Here is a 25549-nt window from a genome sequence, read left to right as displayed (position 1 = left end):
TAGGCTATGTGTGTCAGATAGAAACCGTTTCTCTATGCTGGTTAATTAAGGTAGGCTATGTGTGTCGGATAGAAACCGTTTCTCTATGCTGGTTAATTAAGGTAGGCTATGTGTGTCAGATAGAAACCGTTTCTCTATGCTGGTTAATTAAGGTAGGCTATGTGTGTCAGATAGAAACCGTTTCTCTATGCTGGTTAATTAAGGTAGGCTATGTGTGTCAGATAGAAACCGTTTCTCTATGCTGGTTAATTAAGGTAGGCTATGTGTGTCAGATAGAAACCGTTTCTCTATGCTGGTTAATTAAGGTAGGCTATGTGTGTCGGATAGAAACCGTTTCTCTATGCTGGTTAATTAAGGTAGGCTATGTGTGTCAGATAGAAACCGTTTCTCTATGCTGGTTAATTAAGGTAGGCTATGTGTGTCGGATAGAAACCGTTTCTCTATGCTGGTTAATTAAGGTAGGCTATGTGTGTCGGATAGAAACCGTTTCTCTATGCTGGTTAATTAAGGTAGACTATGTGTGTCAGATAGAAACCGTTTCTCTATGCTGGTTAATTAAGGTAGGCTATGTGTGTCAGATAGAAACCGTTTCTCTATGCTGGTTAATTAAGGTAGGCTATGTGTGTCGAATAGAAACCGTTTCTCTATGCTGGTTAATTAAGGTAGGCTATGTGTGTCAGATAGAAACCGTTTCTCTATGCTGGTTAATTAAGGTAGGCTATGTGTGTCGAATAGAAACCGTTTCTCTATGCTGGTTAATTAAGGTAGGCTATGTGTGTCGAATAGAAACCGTTTCTCTATGCTGGTTAATTAAGGTAGGCTATGTGTGTCGAATAGAAACCGTTTCTCTATGCTGGTTAATTAAGGTAGGCTATGTGTGTCAGATAGAAACCGTTTCTCTATGCTGGTTAATTAAGGTAGGCTATGTGTGTCAGATAGAAACCGTTTCTCTATGCTGGTTAATTAAGGTAGGCTATGTGTGTCGAATAGAAACCGTTTCTCTATGCTGGTTAATTAAGGTAGGCTATGTGTGTCAGATAGAAACCGTTTCTCTATGCTGGTTAATTAAGGTAGGCTATGTGTGTCAGATAGAAACCGTTTCTCTATGCTGGTTAATTAAGGTAGGCTATGTGTGTCAGATAGAAACCGTTTCTCTATGCTGGTTAATTAAGGTAGGCTATGTGTGTCGGATAGAAACCGTTTCTCTATGCTGGTTAATTAAGGTAGGCTATGTGTGTCAGATAGAAACCGTTTCTCTATGCTGGTTAATTAAGGTAGGCTATGTGTGTCAGATAGAAACCGTTTCTCTATGCTGGTTAATTAAGGTAGGCTATGTGTGTCGAATAGAAACCGTTTCTCTATGCTGGTTAATTAAGGTAGGCTATGTGTGTCAGATAGAAACCGTTTCTCTATGCTGGTTAATTAAGGTAGGCTATGTGTGTCGAATAGAAACCGTTTCTCTATGCTGGTTAATTAAGGTAGGCTATGTGTGTCAGATAGAAACCGTTTCTCTATGCTGGTTAATTAAGGTAGGCTATGTGTGTCAGATAGAAACCGTTTCTCTATGCTGGTTAATTAAGGTAGGCTATGTGTGTCAGATAGAAACCGTTTCTCTATGCTGGTTAATTAAGGTAGGCTATGTGTGTCGGATAGAAACCGTTTCTCTATGCTGGTTAATTAAGGTAGGCTATGTGTGTCAGATAGAAACCGTTTCTCTATGCTGGTTAATTAAGGTAGGCTATGTGTGTCGGATAGAAACCGTTTCTCTATGCTGGTTAATTAAGGTAGACTATGTGTGTCGAATAGAAACCGTTTCTCTATGCTGGTTAATTAAGGTAGACTATGTGTGTCAGATAGAAACCGTTTCTCTATGCTGGTTAATTAAGGTAGGCTATGTGTGTCAGATAGAAACCGTTTCTCTATGCTGGTTAATTAAGGTAGGCTATGTGTGTCAGATAGAAACCGTTTCTCTATGCTGGTTAATTAAGGTAGGCTATGTGTGTCGAATAGAAACCGTTTCTCTATGCTGGTTAATTAAGGTAGGCTATGTGTGTCAGATAGAAACCGTTTCTCTATGCTGGTTAATTAAGGTAGGCTATGTGTGTCGAATAGAAACCGTTTCTCTATGCTGGTTAATTAAGGTAGGCTATGTGTGTCAGATAGAAACCGTTTCTCTATGCTGGTTAATTAAGGTAGGCTATGTGTGTCGAATAGAAACCGTTTCTCTATGCTGGTTAATTAAGGTAGGCTATGTGTGTCAGATAGAAACCGTTTCTCTATGCTGGTTAATTAAGGTAGGCTATGTGTGTCAGATAGAAACCGTTTCTCTATGCTGGTTAATTAAGGTAGGCTATGTGTGTCAGATAGAAACCGTTTCTCTATGCTGGTTAATTAAGGTAGGCTATGTGTGTCAGATAGAAACCGTTTCTCTATGCTGGTTAATTAAGGTAGGCTATGTGTGTCAGATAGAAACCGTTTCTCTATGCTGGTTAATTAAGGTAGGCTATGTGTGTCAGATAGAAACCGTTTCTCTATGCTGGTTAATTAAGGTAGGCTATGTGTGTCAGATAGAAACCGTTTCTCTATGCTGGTTAATTAAGGTAGGCTATGTGTGTCAGATAGAAACCGTTTCTCTATGCTGGTTAATTAAGGTAGGCTATGTGTGTCAGATAGAAACCGTTTCTCTATGCTGGTTAATTAAGGTAGACTATGTGTGTCGAATAGAAACCGTTTCTCTATGCTGGTTAATTAAGGTAGACTATGTGTGTCAGATAGAAACCGTTTCTCTATGCTGGTTAATTAAGGTAGGCTATGTGTGTCAGAATAGAAACCGTTTCTCTATGCTGGTTAATTAAGGTAGGCTATGTGTGTCAGATAGAAACCGTTTCTCTATGCTGGTTAATTAAGGTAGGCTATGTGTGTCGAATAGAAACCGTTTCTCTATGCTGGTTAATTAAGGTAGGCTATGTGTGTCAGATAGAAACCGTTTCTCTATGCTGGTTAATTAAGGTAGGCTATGTGTGTCAGATAGAAACCGTTTCTCTATGCTGGTTAATTAAGGTAGGCTATGTGTGTCAGATAGAAACCGTTTCTCTATGCTGGTTAATTAAGGTAGGCTATGTGTGTCAGATAGAAACCGTTTCTCTATGCTGGTTAATTAAGGTAGGCTATGTGTGTCAGATAGAAACCGTTTCTCTATGCTGGTTAATTAAGGTAGGCTATGTGTGTCAGATAGAAACCGTTTCTCTATGCTGGTTAATTAAGGTAGGCTATGTGTGTCAGATAGAAACCGTTTCTCTATGCTGGTTAATTAAGGTAGGCTATGTGTGTCAGATAGAAACCGTTTCTCTATGCTGGTTAATTAAGGTAGGCTATGTGTGTCAGATAGAAACCGTTTCTCTATGCTGGTTAATTAAGGTAGGCTATGTGTGTCAGATAGAAACCGTTTCTCTATGCTGGTTAATTAAGGTAGGCTATGTGTGTCGAATAGAAACCGTTTCTCTATGCTGGTTAATTAAGGTAGGCTATGTGTGTCGAATAGAAACCGTTTCTCTATGCTGGTTAATTAAGGTAGGCTATGTGTGTCGGATAGAAACCGTTTCTCTATGCTGGTTAATTAAGGTAGGCTATGTGTGTCAGATAGAAACCGTTTCTCTATGCTGGTTAATTAAGGTAGGCTATGTGTGTCAGATAGAAACCGTTTCTCTATGCTGGTTAATTAAGGTAGGCTATGTGTGTCGAGATAGAAACCGTTTCTCTATGCTGGTTAATTAAGGTAGGCTATGTGTGTCAGATAGAAACCGTTTCTCTATGCTGGTTAATTAAGGTAGGCTATGTGTGTCAGATAGAAACCGTTTCTCTATGCTGGTTAATTAAGGTAGGCTATGTGTGTCAGATAGAAACCGTTTCTCTATGCTGGTTAATTAAGGTAGACTATGTGTGTTGAATAGAAACCGTTTCTCTATGCTGGTTAATTAAGGTAGGCTATGTGTGTCAGATAGAAACCGTTTCTCTATGCTGGTTAATTAAGGTAGGCTATGTGTGTTGAATAGAAACCGTTTCTCTATGCTGGTTAATTAAGGTAGGCTATGTGTGTCAGATAGAAACCGTTTCTCTATGCTGGTTAATTAAGGTAGACTATGTGTGTCAGATAGAAACCGTTTCTCTATGCTGGTTAATTAAGGTAGGCTATGTGTGTCAGATAGAAACCGTTTCTCTATGCTGGTTAATTAAGGTAGGCTATGTGTGTCGAATAGAAACCGTTTCTCTATGCTGGTTAATTAAGGTAGGCTATGTGTGTCAGATAGAAACCGTTTCTCTATGCTGGTTAATTAAGGTAGGCTATGTGTGTCAGATAGAAACCGTTTCTCTATGCTGGTTAATTAAGGTAGGCTATGTGTGTCGAGATAGAAACCGTTTCTCTATGCTGGTTAATTAAGGTAGGCTATGTGTGTCGAATAGAAACCGTTTCTCTATGCTGGTTAATTAAGGTAGACTATGTGTGTCAGATAGAAACCGTTTCTCTATGCTGGTTAATTAAGGTAGGCTATGTGTGTCAGATAGAAACCGTTTCTCTATGCTGGTTAATTAAGGTAGGCTATGTGTGTAGAATAGAAACCGTTTCTCTATGCTGGTTAATTAAGGTAGGCTATGTGTGTCAGATAGAAACCGTTTCTCTATGCTGGTTAATTAAGGTAGGCTATGTGTGTCAGATAGAAACCGTTTCTCTATGCTGGTTAATTAAGGTAGGCTATGTGTGTCAGATAGAAACCGTTTCTCTATGCTGGTTAATTAAGGTAGGCTATGTGTGTCAGATAGAAACCGTTTCTCTATGCTGGTTAATTAAGGTAGGCTATGTGTGTCAGATAGAAACCGTTTCTCTATGCTGGTTAATTAAGGTAGGCTATGTGTGTCAGATAGAAACCGTTTCTCTATGCTGGTTAATTAAGGTAGGCTATGTGTGTCGAGATAGAAACCGTTTCTCTATGCTGGTTAATTAAGGTAGGCTATGTGTGTCAGATAGAAACCGTTTCTCTATGCTGGTTAATTAAGGTAGGCTATGTGTGTCGAATAGAAACCGTTTCTCTATGCTGGTTAATTAAGGTAGGCTATGTGTGTCAGATAGAAACCGTTTCTCTATGCTGGTTAATTAAGGTAGGCTATGTGTGTCGAATAGAAACCGTTTCTCTATGCTGGTTAATTAAGGTAGACTATGTGTGTCGAATAGAAACCGTTTCTCTATGCTGGTTAATTAAGGTAGGCTATGTGTGTCGAATAGAAACCGTTTCTCTATGCTGGTTAATTAAGGTAGGCTATGTGTGTCAGATAGAAACCGTTTCTCTATGCTGGTTAATTAAGGTAGACTATGTGTGTCAGATAGAAACCGTTTCTCTATGCTGGTTAATTAAGGTAGGCTATGTGTGTCGGATAGAAACCGTTTCTCTATGCTGGTTAATTAAGGTAGGCTATGTGTGTCGAATAGAAACCGTTTCTCTATGCTGGTTAATTAAGGTAGGCTATGTGTGTCAGATAGAAACCGTTTCTCTATGCTGGTTAATTAAGGTAGGCTATGTGTGTCAGATAGAAACCGTTTCTCTATGCTGGTTAATTAAGGTAGGCTATGTGTGTCGAATAGAAACCGTTTCTCTATGCTGGTTAATTAAGGTAGGCTATGTGTGTCGAATAGAAACCGTTTCTCTATGCTGGTTAATTAAGGTAGGCTATGTGTGTCGGATAGAAACCGTTTCTCTATGCTGGTTAATTAAGGTAGGCTATGTGTGTCGGATAGAAACCGTTTCTCTATGCTGGTTAATTAAGGTAGGCTATGTGTGTCAGATAGAAACCGTTTCTCTATGCTGGTTAATTAAGGTAGACTATGTGTGTCAGATAGAAACCGTTTCTCTATGCTGGTTAATTAAGGTAGGCTATGTGTGTCGAATAGAAACCGTTTCTCTATGCTGGTTAATTAAGGTAGGCTATGTGTGTCAGATAGAAACCGTTTCTCTATGCTGGTTAATTAAGGTAGGCTATGTGTGTCAGATAGAAACCGTTTCTCTATGCTGGTTAATTAAGGTAGGCTATGTGTGTCGAATAGAAACCGTTTCTCTATGCTGGTTAATTAAGGTAGGCTATGTGTGTCGAATAGAAACCGTTTCTCTATGCTGGTTAATTAAGGTAGGCTATGTGTGTCAGATAGAAACCGTTTCTCTATGCTGGTTAATTAAGGTAGGCTATGTGTGTCAGATAGAAACCGTTTCTCTATGCTGGTTAATTAAGGTAGGCTATGTGTGTTGAATAGAAACCGTTTCTCTATGCTGGTTAATTAAGGTAGGCTATGTGTGTCGGATAGAAACCGTTTCTCTATGCTGGTTAATTAAGGTAGGCTATGTGTGTCGAATAGAAACCGTTTCTCTATGCTGGTTAATTAAGGTAGGCTATGTGTGTCGGATAGAAACCGTTTCTCTATGCTGGTTAATTAAGGTAGGCTATGTGTGTCGAATAGAAACCGTTTCTCTATGCTGGTTAATTAAGGTAGGCTATGTGTGTCAGATAGAAACCGTTTCTCTATGCTGGTTAATTAAGGTAGACTATGTGTGTCAGATAGAAACCGTTTCTCTATGCTGGTTAATTAAGGTAGGCTATGTGTGTCAGATAGAAACCGTTTCTCTATGCTGGTTAATTAAGGTAGGCTATGTGTGTCAGATAGAAACCGTTTCTCTATGCTGGTTAATTAAGGTAGGCTATGTGTGTCAGATAGAAACCGTTTCTCTATGCTGGTTAATTAAGGTAGGCTATGTGTGTCAGATAGAAACCGTTTCTCTATGCTGGTTAATTAAGGTAGGCTATGTGTGTCAGATAGAAACCGTTTCTCTATGCTGGTTAATTAAGGTAGGCTATGTGTGTCAGATAGAAACCGTTTCTCTATGCTGGTTAATTAAGGTAGGCTATGTGTGTCAGATAGAAACCGTTTCTCTATGCTGGTTAATTAAGGTAGGCTATGTGTGTCGGATAGAAACCGTTTCTCTATGCTGGTTAATTAAGGTAGGCTATGTGTGTCGGATAGAAACCGTTTCTCTATGCTGGTTAATTAAGGTAGGCTATGTGTGTCGGATAGAAACCGTTTCTCTATGCTGGTTAATTAAGGTAGGCTATGTGTGTCAGATAGAAACCGTTTCTCTATGCTGGTTAATTAAGGTAGGCTATGTGTGTCGAATAGAAACCGTTTCTCTATGCTGGTTAATTAAGGTAGACTATGTGTGTCGAATAGAAACCGTTTCTCTATGCTGGTTAATTAAGGTAGGCTATGTGTGTCGAATAGAAACCGTTTCTCTATGCTGGTTAATTAAGGTAGGCTATGTGTGTCAGATAGAAACCGTTTCTCTATGCTGGTTAATTAAGGTAGGCTATGTGTGTCGAATAGAAACCGTTTCTCTATGCTGGTTAATTAAGGTAGGCTATGTGTGTCAGATAGAAACCGTTTCTCTATGCTGGTTAATTAAGGTAGGCTATGTGTGTCGGATAGAAACCGTTTCTCTATGCTGGTTAATTAAGGTAGGCTATGTGTGTCAGATAGAAACCGTTTCTCTATGCTGGTTAATTAAGGTAGGCTATGTGTGTCAGATAGAAACCGTTTCTCTATGCTGGTTAATTAAGGTAGGCTATGTGTGTCAGATAGAAACCGTTTCTCTATGCTGGTTAATTAAGGTAGGCTATGTGTGTCGGATAGAAACCGTTTCTCTATGCTGGTTAATTAAGGTAGGCTATGTGTGTCAGATAGAAACCGTTTCTCTATGCTGGTTAATTAAGGTAGGCTATGTGTGTCAGATAGAAACCGTTTCTCTATGCTGGTTAATTAAGGTAGGCTATGTGTGTTGAATAGAAACCGTTTCTCTATGCTGGTTAATTAAGGTAGGCTATGTGTGTCAGATAGAAACCGTTTCTCTATGCTGGTTAATTAAGGTAGACTATGTGTGTCAGATAGAAACCGTTTCTCTATGCTGGTTAATTAAGGTAGGCTATGTGTGTCAGATAGAAACCGTTTCTCTATGCTGGTTAATTAAGGTAGGCTATGTGTGTCGAATAGAAACCGTTTCTCTATGCTGGTTAATTAAGGTAGGCTATGTGTGTCAGATAGAAACCGTTTCTCTATGCTGGTTAATTAAGGTAGGCTATGTGTGTCAGATAGAAACCGTTTCTCTATGCTGGTTAATTAAGGTAGGCTATGTGTGTCGGATAGAAACCGTTTCTCTATGCTGGTTAATTAAGGTAGGCTATGTGTGTCTGATAGAAACCGTTTCTCTATGCTGGTTAATTAAGGTAGGCTATGTGTGTCAGATAGAAACCGTTTCTCTATGCTGGTTAATTAAGGTAGACTATGTGTGTCAGATAGAAACCGTTTCTCTATGCTGGTTAATTAAGGTAGGCTATGTGTGTCAGATAGAAACCGTTTCTCTATGCTGGTTAATTAAGGTAGGCTATGTGTGTCAGATAGAAACCGTTTCTCTATGCTGGTTAATTAAGGTAGGCTATGTGTGTCAGATAGAAACCGTTTCTCTATGCTGGTTAATTAAGGTAGGCTATGTGTGTCGAATAGAAACCGTTTCTCTATGCTGGTTAATTAAGGTAGGCTATGTGTGTCGAATAGAAACCGTTTCTCTATGCTGGTTAATTAAGGTAGGCTATGTGTGTCAGATAGAAACCGTTTCTCTATGCTGGTTAATTAAGGTAGGCTATGTGTGTCAGATAGAAACCGTTTCTCTATGCTGGTTAATTAAGGTAGGCTATGTGTGTTGAATAGAAACCGTTTCTCTATGCTGGTTAATTAAGGTAGGCTATGTGTGTCGGATAGAAACCGTTTCTCTATGCTGGTTAATTAAGGTAGGCTATGTGTGTCGGATAGAAACCGTTTCTCTATGCTGGTTAATTAAGGTAGGCTATGTGTGTCAGATAGAAACCGTTTCTCTATGCTGGTTAATTAAGGTAGGCTATGTGTGTCAGATAGAAACCGTTTCTCTATGCTGGTTAATTAAGGTAGGCTATGTGTGTCGGATAGAAACCGTTTCTCTATGCTGGTTAATTAAGGTAGGCTATGTGTGTCGGATAGAAACCGTTTCTCTATGCTGGTTAATTAAGGTAGGCTATGTGTGTCAGATAGAAACCGTTTCTCTATGCTGGTTAATTAAGGTAGGCTATGTGTGTCGAATAGAAACCGTTTCTCTATGCTGGTTAATTAAGGTAGGCTATGTGTGTCAGATAGAAACCGTTTCTCTATGCTGGTTAATTAAGGTAGGCTATGTGTGTCGAATAGAAACCGTTTCTCTATGCTGGTTAATTAAGGTAGGCTATGTGTGTCAGATAGAAACCGTTTCTCTATGCTGGTTAATTAAGGTAGGCTATGTGTGTCAGATAGAAACCGTTTCTCTATGCTGGTTAATTAAGGTAGGCTATGTGTGTCGGATAGAAACCGTTTCTCTATGCTGGTTAATTAAGGTAGGCTATGTGTGTCAGATAGAAACCGTTTCTCTATGCTGGTTAATTAAGGTAGGCTATGTGTGTCGAATAGAAACCGTTTCTCTATGCTGGTTAATTAAGGTAGGCTATGTGTGTCAGATAGAAACCGTTTCTCTATGCTGGTTAATTAAGGTAGGCTATGTGTGTCAGATAGAAACCGTTTCTCTATGCTGGTTAATTAAGGTAGGCTATGTGTGTCAGATAGAAACCGTTTCTCTATGCTGGTTAATTAAGGTAGGCTATGTGTGTCAGATAGAAACCGTTTCTCTATGCTGGTTAATTAAGGTAGGCTATGTGTGTCGGATAGAAACCGTTTCTCTATGCTGGTTAATTAAGGTAGGCTATGTGTGTCGGATAGAAACCGTTTCTCTATGCTGGTTAATTAAGGTAGGCTATGTGTGTCAGATAGAAACCGTTTCTCTATGCTGGTTAATTAAGGTAGGCTATGTGTGTCAGATAGAAACCGTTTCTCTATGCTGGTTAATTAAGGTAGGCTATGTGTGTCGAATAGAAACCGTTTCTCTATGCTGGTTAATTAAGGTAGGCTATGTGTGTCAGATAGAAACCGTTTCTCTATGCTGGTTAATTAAGGTAGGCTATGTGTGTCAGATAGAAACCGTTTCTCTATGCTGGTTAATTAAGGTAGGCTATGTGTGTCAGATAGAAACCGTTTCTCTATGCTGGTTAATTAAGGTAGGCTATGTGTGTCGAATAGAAACCGTTTCTCTATGCTGGTTAATTAAGGTAGGCTATGTGTGTCGAATAGAAACCGTTTCTCTATGCTGGTTAATTAAGGTAGGCTATGTGTGTCAGATAGAAACCGTTTCTCTATGCTGGTTAATTAAGGTAGGCTATGTGTGTCAGATAGAAACCGTTTCTCTATGCTGGTTAATTAAGGTAGGCTATGTGTGTCGAATAGAAACCGTTTCTCTATGCTGGTTAATTAAGGTAGGCTATGTGTGTCAGATAGAAACCGTTTCTCTATGCTGGTTAATTAAGGTAGGCTATGTGTGTCAGATAGAAACCGTTTCTCTATGCTGGTTAATTAAGGTAGGCTATGTGTGTCAGATAGAAACCGTTTCTCTATGCTGGTTAATTAAGGTAGGCTATGTGTGTCTGAATAGAAACCGTTTCTCTATGCTGGTTAATTAAGGTAGGCTATGTGTGTCAGATAGAAACCGTTTCTCTATGCTGGTTAATTAAGGTAGGCTATGTGTGTCAGATAGAAACCGTTTCTCTATGCTGGTTAATTAAGGTAGGCTATGTGTGTCAGATAGAAACCGTTTCTCTATGCTGGTTAATTAAGGTAGGCTATGTGTGTCAGATAGAAACCGTTTCTCTATGCTGGTTAATTAAGGTAGGCTATGTGTGTCGGATAGAAACCGTTTCTCTATGCTGGTTAATTAAGGTAGGCTATGTGTGTCAGATAGAAACCGTTTCTCTATGCTGGTTAATTAAGGTAGGCTATGTGTGTCAGATAGAAACCGTTTCTCTATGCTGGTTAATTAAGGTAGGCTATGTGTGTCAGATAGAAACCGTTTCTCTATGCTGGTTAATTAAGGTAGGCTATGTGTGTTGAATAGAAACCGTTTCTCTATGCTGGTTAATTAAGGTAGGCTATGTGTGTCAGATAGAAACCGTTTCTCTATGCTGGTTAATTAAGGTAGGCTATGTGTGTCAGATAGAAACCGTTTCTCTATGCTGGTTAATTAAGGTAGACTATGTGTGTCAGATAGAAACCGTTTCTCTATGCTGGTTAATTAAGGTAGGCTATGTGTGTTGAATAGAAACCGTTTCTCTATGCTGGTTAATTAAGGTAGGCTATGTGTGTCGAATAGAAACCGTTTCTCTATGCTGGTTAATTAAGGTAGGCTATGTGTGTCGAATAGAAACCGTTTCTCTATGCTGGTTAATTAAGGTAGGCTATGTGTGTCGAATAGAAACCGTTTCTCTATGCTGGTTAATTAAGGTAGGCTATGTGTGTCAGATAGAAACCGTTTCTCTATGCTGGTTAATTAAGGTAGGCTATGTGTGTCAGATAGAAACCGTTTCTCTATGCTGGTTAATTAAGGTAGGCTATGTGTGTCGGATAGAAACCGTTTCTCTATGCTGGTTAATTAAGGTAGGCTATGTGTGTCAGATAGAAACCGTTTCTCTATGCTGGTTAATTAAGGTAGGCTATGTGTGTCAGATAGAAACCGTTTCTCTATGCTGGTTAATTAAGGTAGGCTATGTGTGTCAGATAGAAACCGTTTCTCTATGCTGGTTAATTAAGGTAGGCTATGTGTGTCAGATAGAAACCGTTTCTCTATGCTGGTTAATTAAGGTAGGCTATGTGTGTCGAATAGAAACCGTTTCTCTATGCTGGTTAATTAAGGTAGGCTATGTGTGTCGAATAGAAACCGTTTCTCTATGCTGGTTAATTAAGGTAGGCTATGTGTGTCAGATAGAAACCGTTTCTCTATGCTGGTTAATTAAGGTAGGCTATGTGTGTCGGATAGAAACCGTTTCTCTATGCTGGTTAATTAAGGTAGACTATGTGTGTCGAATAGAAACCGTTTCTCTATGCTGGTTAATTAAGGTAGGCTATGTGTGTCGAATAGAAACCGTTTCTCTATGCTGGTTAATTAAGGTAGGCTATGTGTGTCAGATAGAAACCGTTTCTCTATGCTGGTTAATTAAGGTAGGCTATGTGTGTCAGATAGAAACCGTTTCTCTATGCTGGTTAATTAAGGTAGGCTATGTGTGTCAGATAGAAACCGTTTCTCTATGCTGGTTAATTAAGGTAGACTATGTGTGTCGGATAGAAACCGTTTCTCTATGCTGGTTAATTAAGGTAGGCTATGTGTGTCAGATAGAAACCGTTTCTCTATGCTGGTTAATTAAGGTAGGCTATGTGTGTTGAATAGAAACCGTTTCTCTATGCTGGTTAATTAAGGTAGGCTATGTGTGTCAGATAGAAACCGTTTCTCTATGCTGGTTAATTAAGGTAGGCTATGTGTGTAGAATAGAAACCGTTTCTCTATGCTGGTTAATTAAGGTAGGCTATGTGTGTCAGATAGAAACCGTTTCTCTATGCTGGTTAATTAAGGTAGGCTATGTGTGTCAGATAGAAACCGTTTCTCTATGCTGGTTAATTAAGGTAGACTATGTGTGTCAGATAGAAACCGTTTCTCTATGCTGGTTAATTAAGGTAGGCTATGTGTGTCAGATAGAAACCGTTTCTCTATGCTGGTTAATTAAGGTAGGCTATGTGTGCTGAATAGAAACCGTTTCTCTATGCTGGTTAATTAAGGTAGGCTATGTGTGTCAGATAGAAACCGTTTCTCTATGCTGGTTAATTAAGGTAGGCTATGTGTGTCGGATAGAAACCGTTTCTCTATGCTGGTTAATTAAGGTAGGCTATGTGTGTCAGATAGAAACCGTTTCTCTATGCTGGTTAATTAAGGTAGGCTATGTGTGTCAGATAGAAACCGTTTCTCTATGCTGGTTAATTAAGGTAGGCTATGTGTGTCGAATAGAAACCGTTTCTCTATGCTGGTTAATTAAGGTAGGCTATGTGTGTCAGATAGAAACCGTTTCTCTATGCTGGTTAATTAAGGTAGGCTATGTGTGTCAGATAGAAACCGTTTCTCTATGCTGGTTAATTAAGGTAGGCTATGTGTGTCAGATAGAAACCGTTTCTCTATGCTGGTTAATTAAGGTAGGCTATGTGTGTCAGATAGAAACCGTTTCTCTATGCTGGTTAATTAAGGTAGGCTATGTGTGTCGAATAGAAACCGTTTCTCTATGCTGGTTAATTAAGGTAGGCTATGTGTGTCAGATAGAAACCGTTTCTCTATGCTGGTTAATTAAGGTAGGCTATGTGTGTCGAATAGAAACCGTTTCTCTATGCTGGTTAATTAAGGTAGGCTATGTGTGTCAGATAGAAACCGTTTCTCTATGCTGGTTAATTAAGGTAGGCTATGTGTGTCAGATAGAAACCGTTTCTCTATGCTGGTTAATTAAGGTAGGCTATGTGTGTCAGATAGAAACCGTTTCTCTATGCTGGTTAATTAAGGTAGGCTATGTGTGTCAGATAGAAACCGTTTCTCTATGCTGGTTAATTAAGGTAGGCTATGTGTGTCAGATAGAAACCGTTTCTCTATGCTGGTTAATTAAGGTAGGCTATGTGTGTCGGATAGAAACCGTTTCTCTATGCTGGTTAATTAAGGTAGGCTATGTGTGTCGAATAGAAACCGTTTCTCTATGCTGGTTAATTAAGGTAGGCTATGTGTGTCAGATAGAAACCGTTTCTCTATGCTGGTTAATTAAGGTAGGCTATGTGTGTCAGATAGAAACCGTTTCTCTATGCTGGTTAATTAAGGTAGGCTATGTGTGTCAGATAGAAACCGTTTCTCTATGCTGGTTAATTAAGGTAGGCTATGTGTGTCAGATAGAAACCGTTTCTCTATGCTGGTTAATTAAGGTAGGCTATGTGTGTCAGATAGAAACCGTTTCTCTATGCTGGTTAATTAAGGTAGGCTATGTGTGTCAGATAGAAACCGTTTCTCTATGCTGGTTAATTAAGGTAGGCTATGTGTGTCAGATAGAAACCGTTTCTCTATGCTGGTTAATTAAGGTAGGCTATGTGTGTCAGATAGAAACCGTTTCTCTATGCTGGTTAATTAAGGTAGGCTATGTGTGTCAGATAGAAACCGTTTCTCTATGCTGGTTAATTAAGGTAGACTATGTGTGTCAGATAGAAACCGTTTCTCTATGCTGGTTAATTAAGGTAGGCTATGTGTGTCGGATAGAAACCGTTTCTCTATGCTGGTTAATTAAGGTAGGCTATGTGTGTCAGATAGAAACCGTTTCTCTATGCTGGTTAATTAAGGTAGGCTATGTGTGTCAGATAGAAACCGTTTCTCTATGCTGGTTAATTAAGGTAGGCTATGTGTGTCAGATAGAAACCGTTTCTCTATGCTGGTTAATTAAGGTAGGCTATGTGTGTCAGATAGATACCGTTTCTCTATACTGGTTAATTAAGGTAGGCTATGTGTGTCAGATAGAAACCGTTTCTCTATGCTGGTTAATTAAGGTAGGCTATGTGTGTCGGATAGAAACCGTTTCTCTATGCTGGTTAATTAAGGTAGGCTATGTGTGTCAGATAGAAACCGTTTCTCTATGCTGGTTAATTAAGGTAGGCTATGTGTGTCAGATAGAAACCGTTTCTCTATGCTGGTTAATTAAGGTAGGCTATGTGTGTCGGATAGAAACCGTTTCTCTATGCTGGTTAATTAAGGTAGGCTATGTGTGTCAGATAGAAACCGTTTCTCTATGCTGGTTAATTAAGGTAGGCTATGTGTGTCGAATAGAAACCGTTTCTCTATGCTGGTTAATTAAGGTAGGCTATGTGTGTCGAATAGAAACCGTTTCTCTATGCTGGTTAATTAAGGTAGGCTATGTGTGTCGAATAGAAACCGTTTCTCTATGCTGGTTAATTAAGGTAGGCTATGTGTGTCGAATAGAAACCGTTTCTCTATGCTGGTTAATTAAGGTAGGCTATGTGTGTCGGATAGAAACCGTTTCTCTATGCTGGTTAATTAAGGTAGGCTATGTGTGTCAGATAGAAACCGTTTCTCTATGCTGGTTAATTAAGGTAGGCTATGTGTGTCAGATAGAAACCGTTTCTCTATGCTGGTTAATTAAGGTAGACTATGTGTGTCAGATAGAAACCGTTTCTCTATGCTGGTTAATTAAGGTAGGCTATGTGTGTCAGATAGAAACCGTTTCTCTATGCTGGTTAATTAAGGTTGGCTATGTGTGTTGAATAGAAACCGTTTCTCTATGCTGGTTAATTAAGGTTGGCTATGTGTGTCAGATAGAAACCGTTTCTCTATGCTGGTTAATTAAGGTAGGCTATGTGTGTCAGATAGAAACCGTTTCTCTATGCTGGTTAATTAAAATAGGCTATGTGTGTCAGATAGAAACCGTTTCTCTATGCTGGTTAATTAAGGTAGGCTATGTGTGTCAGATAGATACCGTTTCTCTATACTGGTTAATTAAGGTAGGCTATGTGTGTCAGATAGAAACCGTTTCTCTATGCTGGTTAATTAAGGTAGGCTATGTGTGTCAGATAGAAACCGTTTCTCTATGCTGGTTAATTAAGGTAGGCTATGTGTGTCAGATAGAAACCGTTTCTCTATGCTGGTTAATTAAGGTAGGCTATGTGTGTCAGATAGAAACCGTTTCTCTATGCTGGTTAATTAAGGTAGGCTATGTGTGTCATATAGAAACCGTTTCTCTATGCTGGTTAATTAAGGTAGGCTATGTGTGTTGAATAGAAACCGTTTCTCTATGCTGGTTAATTAAGGTAGGCTATGTGTGTTGAATAGAAACCGTTTCTCTATGCTGGTTAATTAAGGTAGGCTATGTGTGTTGAATAGAAACCGTTTCTCTATGCTGGTTAATTAAGGTAGGCTATGTGTGTCAGATAGAAACCGTTTCTCTATGCTGGTTAATTAAGGTAGGCTATGTGTGTCAGATAGAAACCGTTTCTCTATGCTGGTTAATTAAGGTAGGCTATGTGTGTCAGATAGAAACCGTTTCTCTATGCTGGTTAATTAAGGTAGACTATGTGTGTCAGATAGAAACCGTTTCTCTATGGTGGTTAATCAAGGTAACATCTCTTAAACTCTGAACACTGAGCGTTGAGAACTATAGCAGTTAATCCACTGTGACTGTCACCGAGACGACCATCCCAGGAAAAACACGTGGGAGAGATGGGAGTTACGTGGGAGAGGTGGGAGTTACTCATTGGTGGTGGATGAGATGAGTCCCTCCCCCCTCACAATGTAATGTGTTGCTTTTATTCCAGCGCCTGCAGAAAGGATTCACACCCCTTGTCTTTTTACACATTTTGTTGTGTTACAGTCTGGATTCAAAATGGATTAAATTGAGATTTTGTGTCACCGGTCTACACACCATACCCCATTATATCAAAGTGGAATTATGTTTTACGAAATATTTAAAAATGCAACGGTGAAATGTCTTGAGTCAATTCAACCCCTTTGTTATGGCAAGCCTAAATAAGTTCAGGAGTAAAGATATGCTTAACAAGTCACATAATAAGTTGCATGGACTCTGTGTGCAATAATAGTTTCTAAGATTATTTTTGAATGACTACCTCATCTCTGTACCCCACACATACAATTATCTGTAAGGTTCCTCAGTCGAGCAGTGAATTTCAAACACAGATTCAACCACAAAGACCAGGGAGGTTTTCCAATGCCTCGCAAAGAAGGGCACCTATTGGTAGATGGGGGGGAAGTAGACATTGAATGTCCCTTTGAGCATGGTGAAGATATTAATTACACTAACCTAAATGACAGCGTGAAAAGAAGGCAGTACAGAATACAAATATTCCAAAACATGCATCCTGTTTGCAATAAGGCACTAAAGTAAAACTGCAAAAAATGTGGCAAAGAAATTAACTTCATGTCCTGAATACAAAGTGTTATGTCTGGGGCAAATCGAACACAACACATTAATGAGTACCATGCTTCCTATTTTCAAGCATGGTGGTGGCTGCATCATGTTATGGGTATGCTTGTCATCGGCAAGGATTATGTAGATTTCAGGATAAAGTAAACAGAATAGAGCTAAGCACAAGCAAAATCTTAGATGAAAACCTTGTTCAGTCTGCTTTCCAACAGACACTGGGAGACAAGTTGACCTCACAGCAGGACAATAACTTAAAACATAAGGCCAAATATATCCTGGAGTTGCTAACCAAGAAGTCAGTGAATGTTCCTGAGTGGCCTAGTTACAGTTTTGACTTATATAGGTTTGAAAATCTATGGCAAGACTTGAAAATGGCTGTCTAGCAATGATCAATAACCAACTTGACAGAGCTTGAAGAATTAAAAAAAATAATAATGTGCAAATATTGTACAATCCAGGTGAGCAAAGCTCTTAGAGACTTACCCAGAAAGACTCACAGCTCTTAGAGACTTACCCAGAAAGACTCACAGCTGTAATCACTGCCAAATGTGATTCCAACATGTATTGAGGCTGGGTTTCTGTACAGCACTTTGTGACATCAGCTGATGTAAGAAGGGCTTTATAAATACATGTGATTGATTGATTATAAATACATTTGATTATTGACTCAGTGGTGGGAATACTTAAGTAAATGAGATATTTCTGTATTTAATTTTCAATACATTTGCTAAAAACATGTTTTCACTTTGTAATTATGGGTTATTGTGTGTACATGGGTGGGCTGAAAAAATCAATGGAATCGATTTTGAATTCAGGCTGTAACACAACAAAATGTGGAATAAGTGAAGGGGTATGAGTACTTTCTGAAGGCACTGCATCTGGCAAAACACTAGCAATATAAATCCAATCAATTCTAATTGTAGAAGTGTTAGCCCACCTAGCTCTGCACCCCCTGCCGTTACGCCCCTGCCGTTACGCCCCTGTGGATAATAATATACGGGGGGAAACAGAATAATAGTAATGCAGAATGATGCTGGAGACTTTACCTGTTTTCAGGGTCTGGAGAAGTCATGCTCCTGGTGATGTAACACATCTTTAAGGGGATGTACCTCCTGTCCCCCTGTAGGGACATGGTGGGGGTGACGGGGACGTCACAGTGGGGGCTACCCAGCCTCGGGGACTCAGGTGGGGGCGTCTCCCAGCCTATCTCTGACACAGGAGAACCCTTCTTCACATAGGGGGTGGCTTCTCTCATGTACTTCACTGAAATATGAGAGACGAGAATTATGAGTAAGCTTTTTCACAACCTGTCTAGGGGCTGGCTTCCCACATGTACATCACTGGACCAACAAGACAAAGGAATAATTGCCTATGTTTTCATTGGTAGACAGGTCATGCCTGTACTGCTGTTATTCTGGTGAGGATAGTGCTAAGAGTCCTTGCTAACGTAACTTCAGTAAAGCTAGCTAGGATACTATAGAGGAGATTGACATGCAGACTCAAAAAGTGACCCTGCTGTAACCCCACAATCTGTACCAGGCAGGTAGTGGTCCAATTATATTACACAGTTCTATTAGTGGTGCAATTATATTACACAGTTCTATTAGTGGTCCAGTTCTATTAGTGGTCCAGTTCTATTAGTGGTCCAGTTCTATTAGTGGTCCAATTATATTACACAGTTCTATTAGTGGTCCAGTTCTATTAGTGGTCCAGTTCTATTAGTGGTCCAATTATATTACACAGTTCTATTAGTGGTCCAGTTCTATTAGTGGTCCAATTATATTACACAGTTCTATTAGTGGTCCAATTATATTACACAGTTTTATTAGTGGTCCAATTATATTACACAGTTTTATTAGTGGTCCAGTTCTATTAGTGGTCCAGTTCTATTAGTGGTCCAATTATATTACACAGTTCTATTAGTGGTCCAGTTCTATTAGTGGTCCAATTATATTACACAGTTCTATTAGTGGTCCAGTTCTATTAGTGGTCTAATTATATTACACAGTTCTATTAGTGCTCCAGTTCTATTAGTGGTCCAGTTCTATTATACAGTTCTATTAGTGCTCCAGTTCTATTAGTGGTCCAGTTCTATTAGTGGTCCAGTTCTATTATAGAGTTCTATTAGAGGTCCAGTTCTATTAGTGGTCCAATTATATTACACAGTTCTATTAGTGGTCCAGTTCTATTAGTGGTCCAATTATATTACACAGTTCTATTAGTGGTCCAGTTCTATTAGTGGTCCAATTATATTACACAGTTCTATTAGTGGTCCAGTTCTATTAGTGGTCCAGTTCTATTAGTGGTCCAATTATATTACACAGTTCTATTAGTGTTCCAGTTCTATTAGTGGGCCAGTTCTATTATAGAGTTCTATTAGAGGTCCAGTTCTATTAGTGGTCCAATTATATTACACAGTTCTATTAGTGGTCCAGTTCTATTAGTGGTCCAATTACATTACACAGTTCTATTAGTGCTCCAGTTCTATTAGTGGTCCAGTTCTATTAGTGGTCCAATTATATTACACAGTTCTATTAGTGGTCCAGTTCTATTAGTGGTCCAATTATATTATACAGTTCTATTAGTGGTCCAGTTCTATTAGTGGTCCAATTATATTACACAGTTCTATTAGTGGTCCAGTTCTATTAGTGGTCCAGTTCTATTAGTGGTCCAATTATATTACACAGTTCTATTAGTGGTCCAGTTCTATTATACAGTTCTATTAGTGGTCCAGTTCTATTAGTGGTCCAGTTCTATTAGTGGTCCAATTATATTATACAGTTCTATTAGTGGTCCAGTTCTATTAGTGGTCCAGTTCTATTAGTGGTCCAGTTCTATTAGTGGTCCAGATCTATTAGTGGTTCAATTATATTATACAGTTCTATTAGTGGTCCAGTTCTATTAGTGGTCCAATTATATTATACAGTTCTATTAGTGGTCCAGTTCTATTAGTGGTCCAGTTCTATTAGTGGTCCAGTTCTATTAGTGGTCCAGTTCTATTAGTGGTCCAATTATATTATACAGTTCTATTAGTGGTCCAGTTCTATTAGTGGTCCAGTTCTATTATACAGTTATATTAGTGGTTCAATTATATTACACAGTTCTATTAGTGGTCCAATTATATTACACAGTTTTATTAGTGGTCCAGTTCTATTAGTGGTCCAATTATATTACACAGTTCTATTAGTGCTCCAGTTCTATTAGTGGTCCAGTTCTATTATAGAGTTCTATTAGAGGTCCAGTTCTATTAGTGGTCCAATTATATTACACAGTTCTATTAGTGGTCCGGTTCTATTAGTGGTCCAATTATATTACACAGTTCTATTAGTGGTCCAGTTCTATTAGTGGTCTAATTATATTACACAGTTCTATTAGTGGTCCAGTTCTATTAGTGGTCTAATTATATTACACAGTTCTATTAGTGGTCCAGTTCTATTAGTGGTCCAATTATATTACACAGTTCTATTAGTGGTCCAGTTCTATTAGTGGTCCAATTACATTACACAGTTCTATTAGTGGTCCAGTTATATTAGTGGTCCAATTATATTATACAGTTCTATTAGTGGTCCAGTTCTATTAGTGGTCCAGTTCTATTAGTGGTCCAGTTCTATTAGTGGTCCAGATCTATTAGTGGTTCAATTATATTATACAGTTCTATTAGTGGTCCAGTTCTATTAGTGGTCCAATTATATTATACAGTTCTATTAGTGGTCCAGTTCTATTAGTGGTCCAGTTCTATTAGTGGTCCAGTTCTATTAGTGGTCCAGTTCTATTATACAGTTATATTAGTGGTTCAATTATATTACACAGTTCTATTAGTGGTCCAATTATATTACACAGTTTTATTAGTGGTCCAGTTCTATTAGTGGTCCAATTATATTACACAGTTCTATTAGTGCTCCAGTTCTATTAGTGGTCCAGTTCTTTTATAGAGTTCTATTAGAGGTCCAGTTCTATTAGTGGTCCAATTATATTACACAGTTCTATTAGTGGTCCAGTTCTATTAGTGGTCCAGTTCTATTAGTGGTCCAATTACATTACACAGTTCTATTAGTGGTCCAGTTATATTAGTGGTCCAGTTCTATTAGTGGTCCAATTATATTACACAGTTCTATTAGTGGTCCAGTTCTATTAGTGGTCCAATTATATTATACAGTTCTATTAGTGGTCCAGTTCTATTAGTGGTCCAGTTCTATTAGTGGTCCAATTATATTACACAGTTCTATTAGTGCTCCAGTTCTATTAGTGGTCCAGTTCTATTATACAGTTCTATTAGTGGTCCAGTTCTATTAGTGGTCCAGTTCTATTAGTGGTCCAGTTCTATTATAGAGTTCTATTAGAGGTCCAGTTCTATTAGTGGTCCAATTATATTACACAGTTCTATTAGTGGTCCGGTTTTATTAGTGGTCCAGTTCTATTAGTGGTCCAATTATATTACACAGTTCTATTAGTGGTCCAGTTCTATTAGTGGTCCAATTACATTACACAGTTCTATTAGTGGTCCAGTTCTATTAGTGGTCCAGTTCTATTAGTGGTCCAATTATATTACACAGTTCTATTAGTGGTCCAGTTCTATTAGTGGTCCAATTATATTATACAGTTCTATTAGTGGTCCAGTTCTATTAGTGGTCCAATTATATTACACAGTTCTATTAGTGGTCCAGTTCTATTAGTGGTCCAGTTCTATTAGTGGTCCAATTATATTACACAGTTCTATTAGAGGTCCAGTTCTATTAGTGGTCCAATTATATTATACAGTTCTATTAGTGGTCCAGTTCTATTAGTGGTCCAATTATATTATACAGTTCTATTAGTGGTCCAGTTCTATTAGTGGTCCAATTATATTACACAGTTCTATTAGTGGTCCAGTTCTATTAGTGGTCCAGTTCTATTAGTGGTCCAATTATATTACACAGTTCTATTAGTGCTCCAGTTCTATTAGTGGTCCAGTTCTATTAGTGGTCCAATTATATTACACAGTTCTATTAGTGGTCCAGTTCTATTAGTGGTCTAATTATATTACACAGTTCTATTAGTGGTCCAGTTCTATTAGTGGTCCAGTTCTATTAGTGGTCCAGTTCTATTATAGAGTTCTATTAGAGGTCCAGTTCTATTAGTGGTCCAATTATATTACACAGTTCTATTAGTGGTACGGTTTTATTAGTGGTCCAGTTCTATTAGTGGTCCAATTATATTACACAGTTCTATTAGTGGTCCAGTTCTATTAGTGGTCCAATTACATTACACAGTTCTATTAGTGGTCCAGTTCTATTAGTGGTCCAGTTCTATTAGTGGTCCAATTATATTACACAGTTCTATTAGTGGTCCAGTTCTATTAGTGGTCCAATTATATTATACAGTTCTATTAGTGGTCCAGTTCTATTAGTGGTCCAATTATATTACACAGTTCTATTAGTGGTCCAGTTCTATTAGTGGTCCAGTTCTATTAGTGGTCCAATTATATTACACAGTTCTATTAGAGGTCCAGTTCTATTAGTGGTCCAATTATATTACACAGTTCTATTAGTGCTCCAGTTCTATTAGTGGTCCAGTTCTATTATACAGTTCTATTAGTGGTCCAGTTCTATTAGTGGTCCAGTTATATTAGTGGTCCAATTATATTACACAGTTTTATTAGTGGTCCAGTTCTATTAGTGGTCCAATTATATTACACAGTTCTATTAGTGTTCCAGTTCTATTAGTGGGCCAGTTCTATTATAGAGTTCTATTAGAGGTCCAGTTCTATTAGTGGTCCAATTATATTACACAGTTCTATTAGTGGTCCAGTTCTATTAGTGGTCCAATTATATTACACAGTTCTATTAGTGGTCCAGTTCTATTAGTGGTCCAGTTCTATTAGTGGTCCAATTACATTACACAGTTCTATTAGTGGTCCAGTTCTATTAGTGGTCCAATTATATTACACAGTTCTATTAGTGGTCCAGTTCTATTAGTGGTCCAATTATATTATACAGTTCTATTAGTGGTCCAGTTCTATTAGTGGTCCAATTATATTACACAGTTCTATTACTGGTCCAGTTCTATTAGTGGTCCAGTTCTATTAGTGGTCCAATTATATTACACAGTTCTATTAGTGGTCCAGTTCTATTATACAGTTCTATTAGTGGTCCAGTTCTATTAGTGGTCCAGTTCTATTAGTGGTCCAATTATATTATACAGTTCTATTAGTGGTCCAGTTCTATTAGTGGTCCAGTTCTATTAGTGGTCCAGTTCTATTAGTGGTCCAGATCTATTAGTGGTTCAATTATATTATACAGTTCTATTAGTGGTCCAGTTCTATTAGTGGTCCAGTTCTATTATACAGTTATATTAGTGGTCCAATTATATTACACAGTTCTATTAGTGGTCCAGTTCTATTATACAGTTATATTAGTGGTCCAATTATATTATACAGTTCTATTAGTGGTCCAGTTCTATTAGTGGTCCAATTATATTACACAGTTCTATTAGTGGTCCAGTTCTATTAGTGGTCCAATTATATTACACAGTTCTATTAGTGGTCCAGTTCTATTAGTGGTCCGGTTCTATTAGTGGTCCAGTTCTATTAGTGGTCCAATTATATTAAACAGTTCTATTAGTGGTCCAGTTTTATTAGTGGTCCAGTTCTATTAGTGGTCCAGTTCTATTAGTGGTCCAGATCTATTAGTGGTCCAATTATATTACACAGTTCTATTAGAGGTCCAGTTCTATTAGTGGTCCAATTATATTACACAGTTCTATTAGTGTTCCAGTTCTATTAGTGGTCCAGTTCTATTATAGAGTTCTATTAGAGGTCCAGTTCTATTAGTGGTCCAATTATATTACACAGTTCTATTAGTGGTCCGGTTCTATTAGTGGTCCAGTTCTATTAGTGGTCCAATTATATTAAACAGTTATATTAGTGGTCCAGTTCTATTAGTGGTCCAATTACATTACACAGTTCTATTAGTGGTCCAGTTCTATTAGTGGTCCAGTTCTATTAGTGGTCCAATTATATTACACAGTTCTATTAGTGGTCCAGTTCTATTAGTGGTCCAATTATATTATACAGTTCTATTAGTGGTCCAGTTCTATTAGTGGTCCAATTATATTACACAGTTCTATTAGTGGTCCAGTTCTATTAGTGGTCCAGTTCTATTAGTGGTCCAATTATATTACACAGTTCTATTAGTGCTCCAGTTCTATTAGTGGTCCAGTTCTATTATACAGTTCTATTAGTGGTCCAGTTCTATTAGTGGTCCAGTTCTATTAGTGGTCCAATTATATTACACAGTTCTATTAGTGTTCCAGTTCTATTAGTGGTCCAGTTCTATTATAGAGTTCTATTAGAGGTCCAGTTCTATTAGTGGTCCAATTATATTACACAGTTCTATTAGTGGTCCAGTTCTATTAGTGGTCCAATTATATTACACAGTTCTATTAGTGGTCCAGTTCTATTAGTGGTCCAGTTCTATTAGTGGTCCAATTACATTACACAGTTCTATTAGTGGTCCAGTTCTATTAGTGGTCCAATTATATTACACAGTTCTATTAGTGGTCCAGTTCTATTAGTGGTCCAATTATATTACACAGTTCTATTAGTGGTCCAGTTCTATTAGTGGTCCAATTATATTACACAGTTCTATTAGTGGTCCAGTTCTATTAGTGGTCCAGTTCTATTAGTGGTCCAATTATATTACACAGTTCTATTAGTGGTCCAGTTCTATTATACAGTTCTATTAGTGGTCCAGTTCTATTAGTGGTCCAGTTCTATTAGTGGTCCAATTATATTATACAGTTCTATTAGTGGTCCAGTTCTATTAGTGGTCCAGTTCTATTAGTGGTCCAGATCTATTAGTGGTTCAATTATATTATACAGTTCTATTAGTGGTCCAGTTCTATTAGTGGTCCAATTATATTATACAGTTCTATTAGTGGTCCAGTTCTATTAGTGGTCCAGTTCTATTATACAGTTATATTAGTGGTCCAATTATATTACACAGTTCTATTAGTGGTCCAGTTCTATTATACAGTTATATTAGTGGTACAATTATATTACACAGTTCTATTAGTGCTCCAGTTCTATTAGTGGTCCAGTTCTATTATAGAGTTCTATTAGAGGTCCAGTTCTATTAGTGGTCCAATTATATTACACAGTTCTATTAGTGGTCCAGTTCTATTAGTGGTCCAGTTCTATTAGTGGTCCAATTATATTACACAGTTCTATTAGTGGTCCAGTTCTATTAGTGGTCCAATTACATTACACAGTTCTATTAGTGGTCCAGTTATATTAGTGGTCCAGTTCTATTAGTGGTCCAATTATATTACACAGTTCTATTAGTGGTCCAGTTCTATTAGTGGTCCAATTATATTATACAGTTCTATTAGTGGTCCAGTTCTATTAGTGGTCCAATTATATTACACAGTTCTATTAGTGGTCCAGTTCTATTAGTGGTCCAGTTCTATTAGTGGTCCAATTATATTACACAGTTCTATTAGTGGTCCAGTTCTATTAGTGGTCTAATTATATTACACAGTTCTATTAGTGCTCCAGTTCTATTAGTGGTCCAGTTCT

At 38.1% G+C, this 25549-nt stretch overlaps 1 protein-coding gene across 2 annotated transcripts in view; it reads right to left on the bottom strand.

Annotated features, from left to right (window-relative positions):
• LOC100380850 (beta-1-syntrophin) overlaps positions 1-25549 on the bottom strand; it is an 87681-nt gene that overhangs the window by 46282 nt on the left and 15850 nt on the right. For both annotated transcript variants that reach the window (XM_045719286.1, XM_045719287.1), the window contains exon 2: positions 18042-18258. In XM_045719286.1, the coding sequence (XP_045575242.1) occupies positions 18042-18258 (217 nt within the window). The remainder of the gene's footprint in view (positions 1-18041; positions 18259-25549) is intronic.

This window comes from Salmo salar, chromosome ssa05 (assembly GCF_905237065.1).
Source record: "Salmo salar chromosome ssa05, Ssal_v3.1, whole genome shotgun sequence".
NCBI classification, from domain to species: domain Eukaryota; kingdom Metazoa; phylum Chordata; class Actinopteri; order Salmoniformes; family Salmonidae; genus Salmo; species Salmo salar.
This window is presented reverse-complemented; position numbering and strand designations above follow the sequence as displayed.